Here is a 12,407-nt window from a genome sequence, read left to right as displayed (position 1 = left end):
GCTCTTGTGGGAAGCCAGGGAATTAAATAACATGATCAGGTTCTTGGACTGAGCACCGTGACCCTATCCCCTCCTATGGAATTAATGCAGAGCATCTATGTATTTTAATAGGCTAGTATAAGGGGGAGCTGTCTCAGGGTGCCCCCTTGTGGCCTAACATGGCCCTGCAGGTGTGCTGCCTCCAGCTCCCTCTTTGTGTCTTGTACCAAGTACCTTAAATTAAGATTCCTCCCCTCTTCTGCTGTCGCATTAAGTACTGTACAGCAAATCAAACTGTTCCTTTGCCCGTCAAGTCTAATGTCTGTTCCCCTGGATTCAGGGATCCCCCACCCAGCCCTCCTGGGCCTGTGTGGTTCTTTGGGTAGATTCCTCTCCTCGGATCAGGAGTCTCTGAGCCTCTTTCTAGGGTCTGTGCTGGCCCCTTCCAACTCCTTCTCCGCAGAGATCAGCCAGCAACCAGCCCTCCTCTCCCTCGGAGGTTCTCTGCTGCCTCTCTGGGAACTTCTCTTCTCTCCAGGCCTGGACTGGTTTTTAACCCCGTGACCGCCTGTCCTGGGCCCCCAGGAATTTCCCCAGCTGGGGAGGAGGGTGGAGTGAGGGACAGTTAGGGCTGGCCCCATTACCTTTGGAGGCCGGTTATGCTGTGGCAGGCAAGACCAGCCCCAGTGTAACTTCTGTTACTCATCCCATTCAAACCATTGCACAGGCGCCTTCCAACCCCTCCCTGGTGCTGCTCATATGGATTAGAGAGTCGGACAGTCCCAGTTCTGCGCAGCAGCCAATTGTGGGTCAGGCCTGAGGTTAAAACATTGGCCTCGGCATTGGGATTCCTGGGTTCTGTTCCCAGATCTGCCCCTGGGTGACTGGACAGAATGCCTCAGTTTCCCCTTAATAAAATGTGGTTAATTGCACTTCCCTGCCTCACAGGGCGGGGGAAATGTGAGACTAAAATCAACCATGCTTGTGGGGAACTTGGGTGCTGCTATTGTGGGTGTGTGCATGCTGAAAGGCCTATAAATAGGAAGGGTGGGCCAGGAGGTCGTGCCTCTGTCTAGGCATTTACACTACACCCATCATGGGGGTGCTTGAGCTTGGCCTATACAAGTGACGGCAGCGCCTGTATGTGTCCATTCCTGGCCGTCTGGGGCAAACCACTGCAGAGCCAGACCCAGCATAACTGCTGGATTTGTGTGCCAGGTGCCTGGAGATTGTGCCCCAGCCCGTTGCTGCCCTGGCCAGATAAGTTTTTCCAGTGGATCTAACAACTCACAGCACAGAAGCAGCTTCCCATGGCTGACGTGCTGGTGCCACCCTGTGGCCGAGGTGCTCAAGTTCCCGCCTCTGAGTCCAGTTAGTGCCATGGGCTGAGCATGCCCCTGAAATTCATCTTACAAAAGCGCCATAGCCGACACTTGTGTGAGCCCTCCCGGACTCGGGAGGGGTGCGGTGTGAGCGAAGGACTGGCCAGGACTCCTGGGTTCACATCACAGCTTGGGCCTCTGACTCCCTGTGACCTGGAGCCAGCCACTCCCCTTCTGTATTGCTAGCCCCCGGCTGGCTAAGCAGAAACCATGTGGGGTAGAGAACTCTAATGCCATTAGTTTAACTGAGCAAAGGGAAAATATCTTCTAGTCCCATGGAATCTAACTCCAGAGAGTATTTGTCCCAGGGAAGCCCTGGGGAGAGTCTATAAAGAATACAGACCCAGCCTCCTCCATCTTCAGGCAGTGGAAGGTGTGTCCCCAATAAAGCTTTTCCAGGCCTAGTTTCTGAGAGTCTCCAAGTTTTGACTCCACAATACGTCCTTCCCCATTGTACAGGCATTGGGTTTGCTGCAGATCCAGCGGCTCCCTGTGCTGCAGCGCGAGCTGCCGAACCAGCCCTCGTCCATCAGAAAAGCACAGTCGCCGCCTCCTCTTATCGGAAACCTGCAACACAGACCCAGGGGTGGGAGTCAGGGAGGGGCTGGGCATTGCCCATCAATCACGGACAGGGGGAGACTCCACCACAGGGCTGGGCAGCCAGAGGCGCAGCTGCACCGAGAGGCATCGGTCTGGCTTTAGACTCCTCCCTGGCACAAGGGGGAAAATAAAGGTGTAGGAACACAAGTAGTGGCTATTGCACAGCAGGGAGAGGAGAAACGAGGTGGGGCTGAAAGACGACAGCTGGGGCTTCCAGAAGAGTCTTTATGCTGGTAGATATGAGGCACGACTTGCTCACTACTCAGCTTTGCCTGACGCTCTCCCCTACCCCCAACTTTCTCTCCAGGCCCATTTGGCGCAGAGGGGAGAGAATCCACAGGCCTCTCACAAGACAGCGAGCAGCACCAGCTCTCTGCGGAGAAGAATTTGATATGATCCTCCCCAGGCAGCTGGGGGACTGTCAGAGAGGCCGCAGGCCTGTTTCAAACCCGATGGGCTGTCAGGACAGACTGTTAGTAGTGAAATCAGATTTCTCCCTACAGCCTTCCCATGGAGAGAAACTCAAATTTCCCCAACAGTGAAGGACCCTGTTCTTCTCCGCACACCACTCCTCAGAGTGGGCTTAGGGAGTCTAACTTCCACCCGGACAGCCCAATGGGGAAGGGGGAGTTCAGTTAATGTCTCCTCCAGCAACCTCCCTTGTGCCCAGAACTGTGGTGTATTGTAAACTCCGTGGGGCAGGGACCCTCTCTCTCTTCTGTGATCGTACAGCGCCTGGCACAATGGGGCACTGGTCTAGGGGCTCTGCATTACTATGAATTACAAACAATAACAACACTGCACGGGGGCCTCAAATGCTGCTGGAATACTGGTTTTAGTCCATGAAAACCAAATACCAATAAGACCCCCACCCCAAACAACCTTGGTTAAATATTTTCTTCATCTTGTGGCAGCACGGCAGGCGCCTGTGATCTAACCCAGAAAATGTTACTGGAGGGAGAGCGTAGCACTGGGATGTGGTCTCCCTCCCTGATGGGTGGAGAGAGAGCCATGACCGCCCCCCTCTGGCAGGCAGAACCGGGACACCTGCAGCCACCCCGCCGGAAGCAGGGGGCGGGGCAGGAACAGGAACTATAAAAGGCCAGCCCACTAGCTCAGTTGGGGCAGAGCTGCCAGAGGAGCTGGATGTCTCTCCCTTGCTGCTGGAGCCTGGACCTGATGGAGGCTGCTCCCGTGCCAGAGACCGGCAAGGGTTGCCAGACACCAGGGACACGGAGGAGCTGTTGGAGCTACTGCTTGCCCTTTACCTGGGCAAGACCGATGCCAGCCCCAAAATGCAGGTACCTGGCCTGGGAGTGTAGGAAGGAGCCCAGGGAAGGTGAATAGGGTTTGGCTTTGTGTGGTGAACTGGGAAAGTTCTTAATGTTTTCTCTGAATATGGTGTTGGTGCCTCAGTGTCCCCTAGGCAGTTCTTAAGTATCTAGGTGGTGGAATAAGGGTGTGTGATTGCTGCAGAGCAAGGGGCCAGTGCACCTAAATGCCTGACCTGCTGTCTCCTAGCAACTGATGGCCTGGGCCCCCCCCTCTGCAAAGGTGCCAACTGAAGGTGTTGGAGACAAAGAGGTTGGGTGACCTCCTGGCCCAGGAAAGGAACTCAGCAGAGAGGAGGGGCTGGAGGTGGTTTGAGTCGAGCTGGCTGGGGACGAGAAGTGAGGGCAGACGTGGAGGTCTGGCTCATTGCCCCCCCCCCCATGGACCCAGCTGAGGGGTCCTGGTCACTGTACCTACCAGCTCTGTTTTAGACCCTGTTCCTGTCATCAAATAAATCTGTTTTACTGGCTGGCTGAGAGTCACGTCTGACTGCAAAGTGGGGGTGCAGGACCCGGTGGCTTTCCCAGGACCCTGCTGGGGCAGGCTCACTGTGGGAAGCACATGGAGGAGCACATGCTGAATGCTCCAAGGAGAGACCCAGGAGGTGAAGCCGTGTGAGCTTCTTGCCCTGCAGACAGTCTGCTCCGAGGGAGAGAAGGCTCCCCAAAGTCCTGACTGGCTTTGTGGGGAGCAGTTCCAGAGCATCGCCCAGGGACTCTGATGCTATTGACTTCCCTGCCTGCACAGACAGCAAGTGCTAATGCATAGGGCAGCTGTTTATGGTGAACACTAAACTGGGAGGAGTGGTAGATATGCTGGAGGGCAGGGATCGGATACAGAGGGACCTAGACAAATTAGAGGATTGGGCCAAAAGAAATCTGATGAGATTCAACAAGGACAAGTGCAGAGTCCTGCACTTAGGACGGAAGAATCCCATGCACTGCTACAGACTAGGGACCGAGTGGCTTGGCAGCAGTTCTGCAGAAAAGGGCCTAGGGTTTACAGTGGACGAGACGCTGGATACGAGTCAACAGTGTGCCCTTGTTGTCAAGAAGGCTAACGGCATTTTGGGCTGTATAAGTAGGGGCACTGCCAGCAGATTGAGGGATGGGGATTGGGGGGTAGGATAGCTCAGTGGTTTGAGCACTGGCCTGCTAAACCCAGCATTGTGAGTTCAACCCTTGAGGGGGCCATTTAGGGAACTGGGGTAAAACTCTGTCTGGGGATTGGTCCTGCTTTGAGCAGGGGTTTGGACTAGATGACCTCCTGAGATCCCTTCCAACCTTGATATTCTACAATTCTATTCAGCATTGGTGAGGTCTCAGCTGGAGTACTGTGTCCAGTTTTGGGCCCCATGCTACAAGAAAGATGTGGAAAAATTGGAGAGAGTCCAGCAGAGGGCAACAAAAACAATTGGGGGCTGGAGCACATGACTTATGCGGAGAGACTGAGGGGATTAGGGGGAGGGATAGCCCAGTAGTTTGAGCATTGGCCTGCTAAACCAAGGGCTGTGAGTTCAATCCTTGAGGGGACTGTTTAGAGATCTGGGGCAAAATCAGTACTTGGTCCTGCTAGTGAAGGCAGGGGGCTGGACTCAGTGACCTTCAAGGTCCTTTCCAGTTATATGAGATAGCTGTGTGTGTGTGTGTATATCTATATATATATATATATATATCTATATATCTATATATATATATATATATAATGTTTAATCTGCAGAAGAGAAGAATGAGGGGGGATTTGACAGCTGAAAGGGGGTTCCAAAGATAATGGATCTAGACTGTTCTCAGTGATACCTGATGTCAGAACAAGGAGCAATGGTCTCAAGTTGCAGTGGGGGAGGTTTAGGTTGGATATTAGGAAAAACTTTTTGACTAGGAGGGTGGTGAAGCAGTGGAATGGGCTCCCTAGGGAGGTGGTGGAATCTCCTTCCTTAGAGGTTTTTAAGGCCTGCTTGATAAAGCCCTGGCTGGGATGATTTAGTTGGGGATTGGTCCTGCTTTGAGCAAGGGGTTGGGACTAGATGACCTCCTGAGGTCACTTCCAACCCTGATGTTCTATGATTCTATGATACTAACATGAGCCCAGCTGTATCTGCCAATAGTCTGGGGAAGGGGGTGCAGTGAGATTGTATGGGTTGGGATTTATCTATTGCCCTGGGATCTGCTGAGGGGCCCAGGAGGGTTTAGCAGCTGGCAGAGGGGGTTGAATCCAGGTCTGCCTGCATTAGGAATTCTCTGTACCACAGTAACAACATTAGTGCAATTGAATTGGTGCAAATTGCTAACGTAGATGAGCTGCAGTGGTGCAGAAAGGGACTTGCCGAGGTGCAATTGGCTGTAGTAAGTTACCAGAGCAGAACATGCTGCTCTGACACATCTGTGCAATGGGGTTGCAGTAATGTAACTTTCTCCTCATCCTTACACCGGTGCCAGCTGCCCCACTGCAGGTGGGCTGTGAGTCCCAGCTCACTGCAGGACTGGCCAGCTATTGCAATGAGCGGCATTGGCTCACACAGCGTAAGGTGAGATCTGTGAGGTTGGGGTTCCACACCTGCAGGTACAGGGAGCTCCCAGGACGCAGTGGGGTCAGATGGTGGAGATGGCACCAGTCTGGGTCTTCTTGCTGTGCCCTGTCCATCCTAGGCAGCACTGGAAGGGGCCCACAGGCCTGGCAGCCTTTCTCCTGGAGGCCTGTGTATTCCCATATCCAGCTCTGTATAGGGTGTGAAAAGTGAAACTGTGCAACACGGCTGCAGCAGCTCCCTGAAATGAGTGACACAAATCACACACTGAGCAGGACTGTAAAGCATCGTATGCACTGACTGCCCTGCTCTGTTTGTGCATGAGCACTAGTGCGCACGGCACACTGCACCATGAAATCTCCAGGGAAATACATGCCTGGTGCATGACCTGCTCGTTCTTTGATCACCACGGTACCAGCTGCTAATGTTCTCCTAAACTTGTGTGTCCTAGTCCCAGGGGAAGGCTTAAACTAGCTACGGAATTATTGTGCAAAATGAGGTACAAAAAAAGTGACATGCGCAAAAATGGCTGGAGGGGTTTGAGTCCAACTCCTCCCCACCCCAAAAAGGAGTCAACACAAAATTCCCCTGAGGCTAAGAGTGAACAGGAGTGATTGGAGGCAAGAGGTGTGGGAGTGGGCAGACTAACTGACATGGTGTTTGGAATGGGTTAGAACTCTTCCCCACAGTGACCCTAATAACCCCGCCTCTGCTTATTCACCTACTGCTCTGACCTTGCCAATAGCTCCTTAGTGTCAGTTATGAGTGGCCCCACTGCTGCTGCTCTCTCTGGCACTGAAAGAGTTACACTGCAGGCCGGTCAGCTGGGGCTTCTGGATTCTAGCTGCTGTATTGGGGGAGAAATGTCTGTAGATGAGAAATGCATCAGGTTGCAATTGGCCAGTCAGTGTAACTGGCCATTTCCTGTTACTGGAGCTCTGGCGCCGCCATGGGGCATTTTGTGTCCTTCCTTCTCACCTGCCTTTTATTGCTCTTGATCGTGTGGATGTTGATCTTGTGCCTGGGATGAAAAGCTCTGAGCTGTGTTAGTCCCCCCAGGCTGGGAGTGTCACAGGAATCCTTCCTGCCAGGCAAATGTATCACAACAAAGGTCTCCATCGCCCTGCGTCTGGCTGTGCTGGATGGGCCCAGGCAGCGGGTGTTCAGTCTGGGGAAGAGAAGGGAAGGGAGTTTGTTCCCATCTTCATCTCAGCCTGCCTCTCCTGGGAAGCCAAGCGCAGAGCAGGGGGAGGGGGGCAGCAGCCCAGGCTAGCAGAACTCCTTGGGGTAACAGACCTGGCAAATCAGATTGAACGTGATCTCTCATCCAGTGTCACTCTTCCTGCTGCTGGCCCGATAACTGTTCCCTCTGTCTGCAGCTCCCTGCCCAGCCCCTGCTCTAACACTCCACTTGGGCTTGGTTCTCTGTCCTTCGAAGCATGAGCTGTTTGTCAGTTGCATCCCTAATGAGCGTGAACTCAAGACAGCAGCCCAGTGAGATGGGGTTCAAGTAACCCCCTTTTGGGGGCTGGATTCCCAGCATCCTTCCCTCCCAGCCGCTGCCAGGGGGAGTGTCAGAAGCCTGGGGTGCCAGGGCTCAGCTCTCCCCACAGACGGGCAGGCCCCCTCTTACAAAATCTGTTATGTTCCCATTTTCAGTGTGGCGATCTGGGAGTTCTCTAGCTGCCCTGGGCCCCTGCTGCCCGGACGGCTGGGTCGGCTACCAAGGGAAATGCTACTATTTCTCCGAGGCCGAAGGGAACTGGAACAACAGCCAGAGCCACTGCTCTGCCCTCGGTGCCTCCCTGGCTGGGATCGACAGTGAGCAGGAAATGGTGAGAGACTCTCCTTGCAATGGCCTGGCCTGGGCTCAGTGCCGGCTACTGCAGTAGGACCTGGGCTCTGCCCCTGTGGGATGAGGAGCGACTCTGAGCCCTCCTGTGCTGGGAGACCGAGTGAATGGACTTCCAGCCACTGAATGCCAGGCCTGGTTGGACCTGTGGCTCTAGTGTCAGTCTATGACCACGAGGATCTTCCCCTGTCAGCGTTCTCAATAGGAGACTGCCCCTCTCTAGGGCTGGGCTGACTCAGGTGTCTCCTGGGCTGCATGGGACTGGAGAGGGGGTTGAGATCCCAGCTCAACTTGGATAGGTGAAAGGGCAGCCAGCTGAGGATGAAGGAGGCTCCTGTTAGCCCTGGCCCCTTCTGGCTGAGGACTGGGGGGGCTCTTCTCTCATCCCTGTCCCCTCCCAGCATCCCTTAGTGAGATCAGCTGGGCTCTTTCTTTCCTCTTCTCCTGCGATGGTGAGGGGAGCTTAGCTGCTCTGTATGGAGAGGCTTTGACATAGAACGTGGCCTTGCTCCCCCCAGCCAGCCATGCAGCTTAGACCCAGCAGCACCCAAGAGCTGCCCCAGCCCAGGTGAGATTGGGAGCTGGGTTTGGGGTGGGAGGGTTAATACTGAGCTGGGCAAGAGGGAGGAGACAATCCCCAGCCACCCCCTGGAAACACTCAGAGCCCTTCCGTGTACACCTGAGATTCCCCCCCACCCCCAGAGCCTGGGGGAGCAGCAGGGTCGGGGCTTTGATGCCACCTCTCCGTTCACTGTTTTTAGGCTTTCCTGCTGCGTTATAAAGGCAAACACCAGCATTGGATCGGCCTCTGGAGGGAGCAGGGGCTGGGCCAGCCCTGGAAATGGGTCAACGGCACCGAATTCAACAAGCTGTGAGTCTTTTTGATCCAGCCCTTCTGTGTGGTGTTACTGCTGCTCCTTATGCTGATACCCACCTGGAATCTCCCCCTGGGGCAGTTTGGGTGGGTTAGGCCTGTCGGGGCCCATCCAAACCCAGCTGGGGGTGGGGGGAGCAGGAACTGGGGTTAAAATATCCCCCCAGCATAAATGCTCCATGGAGGCCAGTTGATCTTAGAACATCTCCTGGCCCTGCTTCCCCCCCTGGGGGCGGAGCCTGTGGCTGGTGCAGGAGGGGGAATCAGGGGGGGCTGTGGCTGGGGCAGGAGGGGGAATCGGGAGGAGCTGTGAGTGCAGCAGCTCCCTGCACTGTACGAGTGTCTCCCCCTGTCTGCGACTGATGAGGAAACACCCAACTCCTGCCTGACACCAGCTCCCTGGCTTCTGTCTTGCAGGTTTCCGATAAGAGCAGATGGCGACTGTGCCTATCTGAATGACGAGAATAGGGTCAGCAGCTTGCGATGCACCAGTGAGAGACACTGGATCTGCACCAAACCTGATGCGTTTACAAAGGCAAAGGAGGCGGCAGTGGAAGGTGGCTCATAACAAGAGTATTATCAAATTTAGCACTGGAAAAGCCTGTTCACCCCCTTCCAGGAGCCCATTGGGTTGGAAGGAGCAGGGAGTGGGTAGGTGTGTCACACACAGACCGGGTACCAGCTCATGCCAAATTTCCTGTGTCTCAGTGGAACCCTGAGAAATCCCCAGCTGGGGTCAGGCGGGCTCACCTTTGTGCTAAAATAGGTATTAACATTATAAGAATGTGCTTAGCCTTTATCGAATGCTTGTGAGCTGCTGCAGCATTAATCGCACTTCTGACAGTCGTATCCCACATTGTAAGGTGATATTGGAGCATTTGTGATGGGAGCCTCTGTGACTGTGAAAATCACCAGACAGGAGATTGAATTAACTAGTGCGAAGTGCTGAACTCCAACTGCTCAGAGCTCAAAGGAGGAGGTGGGATACAAGAAGGGACGGTATCTGTCTTGGTGCTGCTTGGACGCTGAGGGGCAAGGCTTTCGGAGCATATGCAAGAGATCCTCAGCTGCTGAGCCTGGGTTAGCCCTAAAGGACACAGAGCTTAGTATAGACCAGTGATACTCAGACTGCAGCTCACAAATGGCCCTTTATGTATCTCCTGTGTCTTTATAAGACACGATATTAAAACACTGGATGATCTAATTATTAACCAATCAGGATGCTTTTACTATGTTAAGGATTAAGTTATGAACTTTCGCTATATTAACTTATCTGCTTTGGGAATAATTTATATATATAACTAAATATTTCCCCTGTCAGACTGTTTAAATAGGGATTGCACTATAGCCAATGAAACAATGGATTCACACTCCTATGGCTCTTTTGGGTAATGTTGATCGCTAATTTGGCTCCTAAACGACTGAGCGAATATCCCTGCTATAGATGCTTCTGTTACCTTTTGAAAATTAAGATTTTTAACCTATTTGTGTTTACATGCTTACCTGCTTTAACTTTATAAATAACAGCTTTCCTTTTTAATGAATTGTCATATAATATTGGCTACATGGGCTGTCTAGGTGTGAGATCTAAGGAGCAATTGACCTGGGGTAAGTGACTGGACCTTTGGATCTGGGAGTAATCTGAATATTGCTATGATTCTGGGTGTAAAGGACCTTCTATCACAAAGGCAGGCTCAGCTGAGTGGCGAAACAGACTGGAGTACCCCAGAGGCCTGTCTGTGATTCTGTTAGGCTGTTATGGTGCAGGAGAAGTTTACACTGGATGTTTGGTTGGTGAAGTCAGAGTCTAGAACTCTCAGCCAGTTGGGGTTTGTGCCTGGTTCCCAGCAGTCTGCCCTGAGGTTGGCGCGCACCCTCTCAACACACTGTGGACAGCATCAGAGCAGGGCCTTGGTTCCAGTTCCCCTGCTTACAGGACAGGAGCTGAGCCAGCCCAGAGAGAGGGTTTGGGGGCAAGGTGTATGTGACCCAGGGACCCCTTGGTGCCAGCTGGTAGAGGGTTTACAGGGATCCCTTGGGGCTGATCTCTACATAATAATTCACCGAAGGGGGCATATGAGGTCTGTACCGAGAGCCAGTAGCTCACCGGTTGTCATAGTCACTGTGAGATGTCTGCATGGATACTATGTAAGGAACTGTGTCTGTAGTGAAAACGTTTCCCTTAAGGTCTTGGAGTTAAGCCAGGTCACCAGGAGGTGATGTACCTCAGGCCTGGTCCACATTACAGCGTTAAATCGATTAAACGGGGGTGTCCAGCTCAGAGAGGCTGGGCTCAGAGCTGGGGGTGAGGGCTGTTGGGGGGATGGGGTCAGGGGGTTTCCAGCTCAGAAGGACAAGGCTCGGAGCTGGGGGTCAGGGCTGTGGGGGGGATGGGGTCAGGGGGTACCTGGGGGCACTGGGGCAGCTCAGCTCTGCAGGCTGCTGTTCTCTCCAGCTGTCCAGGCACAAGGGGAGCAGGAGCAGGGACCAGCCAAGGACCAAGGGGGCAGGAGCACAGGCACCTGAGGCTGACCCATGGGGAGGCACTTGCTTACCTTGCCCAATGCATGAGCACTAGGGTCCTCTTTCTTCCTCCGCTCCACCAGACCACTACTGAGGCTCTTTTCTTCTCTGTGCCCCTCGCTGGGGCTGACGTGGAGGCTGAGCCAGGGGGCAGCCGCGGCTTTCCTCCAGAAGCGAAGCCCTGGTGTTGCGTCGCTGTCACAGGGCCCCTGCCACCTGCCCTAAGCAGAGCTGCGCAGCTCTGCCCAGCTGCCGGCGACCCTGCCGGGCAACGAGAAAAATTGCAGAGGCTGGAGCCCCTGCTCTGGGAGGGAGAGGGATTCTGAGCCTCTGCCTGCAGCTCAGGGATTCCCCTGGGTCAGCGCAGCCACTGTCAGCTCAAACCTCTGTGCTGCCGCGCCGGCTCGCTGTTGCCTGATGGGGGCGCCCCGGGCTGCCGGGCCGCCGCGGCTGCGTCCTAACCCCGGGGGGCGCCCCGGGCTGCTAGGCCGCCGCGGCTGCGTCCTGATCCCGGGGGGCGCCGTGGCTGCGTCCTGACCCCAGGGGCTCCCCGGGCTGCCGCAGCGGCTCCCTGACGGGGGCGCCCTGGGCTGCAGCGGCTGCGCGCTGACCTCTGGGGCGCCCTGGGCTGCCGGCTGTAGGTAGCTGCTGCCGCGGGCAGCTCAGACTGCCTCTCCAGCAGCAGCGGCTGCAACCATTTAAAAATTTTTTTGAGGGTGCTGCTTTTTGGTGCCCTCAAATCTTGGCGCCCTAGGCAACCGCCTAGTTCGCCTAAATGGTTGCACCAGCCCTGCTGGTGAGTGTACCTTTGTAAATATAAAACATAGTTTAAAAGCAAGCGTTTTTTAATGATTGATTTGCCATGAGGGCTTGCATGCATTAGCTGGCATTAAAGTTACTGGAAAAGTCTGTTAACATGTCTGGGGATGGAGCGGAAATCCTCCAGGGACATCTCTATGAAGCACTCCTGGAGGTACCCCAAAAGCCTTTGCAGAAGGTTTCTGGGCAGGGCAGCCTTATTCCGTCCACTATGGTACGAAACTTTACCACGCCATGCCTGGAGCACGTAATCGGGTATCATTGCATGACAAAGCCTAGCTGCGTATGGTCCTGGGGATTGCTGGCATTCAAGAAGCCTAATTTCTTTATCTCTGTCTGTAATCCTCAGGAGAGTGATATCGTTCATGGTCACCTGGTAAAAATTAATGTATTTTATTAAGGGGACAGAGATGACCATTCCTATGGTGATGCTTTCGTTCGGCTTAAAAGAAATCCTTCCCTTGCAGTTAGCCATGCGGGGGGAAGGGAAAAAGCTGCCCATTCCTACGGGGAAGTGTCTTT

At 54.1% G+C, this 12,407-nt stretch overlaps 2 protein-coding genes across 2 annotated transcripts in view; one reads left to right on the top strand and one right to left on the bottom strand.

Annotated features, from left to right (window-relative positions):
• Window positions 1–6,936, bottom strand: part of LOC127033114 (C-type lectin domain family 2 member D-like) — an 11,372-nt gene extending 4,436 nt beyond the window's left edge. Inside the window, exons 1-2 of the mRNA XM_050920918.1 lie at window positions 6,796–6,936; window positions 1,802–1,928 (exon numbers count right to left, since the gene is read on the bottom strand). Of these exons, the coding sequence (XP_050776875.1) occupies window positions 1,802–1,928; window positions 6,796–6,936 (268 nt within the window). The remainder of the gene's footprint in view (window positions 1–1,801; window positions 1,929–6,795) is intronic.
• Window positions 6,937–7,445: 509 nt separating this feature from the next.
• Window positions 7,446–9,111, top strand: LOC127032346 (C-type lectin domain family 2 member D-like). Its single transcript, XM_050919562.1, has 3 exons — window positions 7,446–7,652; window positions 8,431–8,540; window positions 8,961–9,111. The coding sequence occupies exons 1-3, from the start codon at window positions 7,461–7,463 to the stop codon at window positions 9,109–9,111; spliced, it is 453 nt and encodes a 150-aa protein (XP_050775519.1). The 5' UTR covers window positions 7,446–7,460.
• Window positions 9,112–12,407: the final 3,296 nt, after the last annotated feature.

Source organism: Gopherus flavomarginatus, chromosome 12 (genome assembly GCF_025201925.1).
Source record: "Gopherus flavomarginatus isolate rGopFla2 chromosome 12, rGopFla2.mat.asm, whole genome shotgun sequence".
Taxonomy (NCBI): domain Eukaryota; kingdom Metazoa; phylum Chordata; order Testudines; family Testudinidae; genus Gopherus; species Gopherus flavomarginatus.
Note: the sequence above shows the minus strand (reverse complement) of the source record. Positions and strands in the feature narration are given on the sequence as shown.

What these genes read in the sequence shown, in the direction of transcription:
- LOC127032346 (XM_050919562.1), top strand. Translation starts at nt 7,461, where the DNA reads ATGTTCCCATTTTCAGTGTGGCGATCTGGGAGTTCTCTAGCTGCCCTG. An exon ending in TCGACAGTGAGCAGGAAATG is followed by an intron (nt 7,653 to 8,430) that starts GTGAGAGACTCT and finishes CACTGTTTTTAG; the next exon opens with GCTTTCCTGCTGCGTTATAA. An exon ending in GGCACCGAATTCAACAAGCT is followed by an intron (nt 8,541 to 8,960) that starts GTGAGTCTTTTT and finishes TCTGTCTTGCAG; the next exon opens with GTTTCCGATAAGAGCAGATG.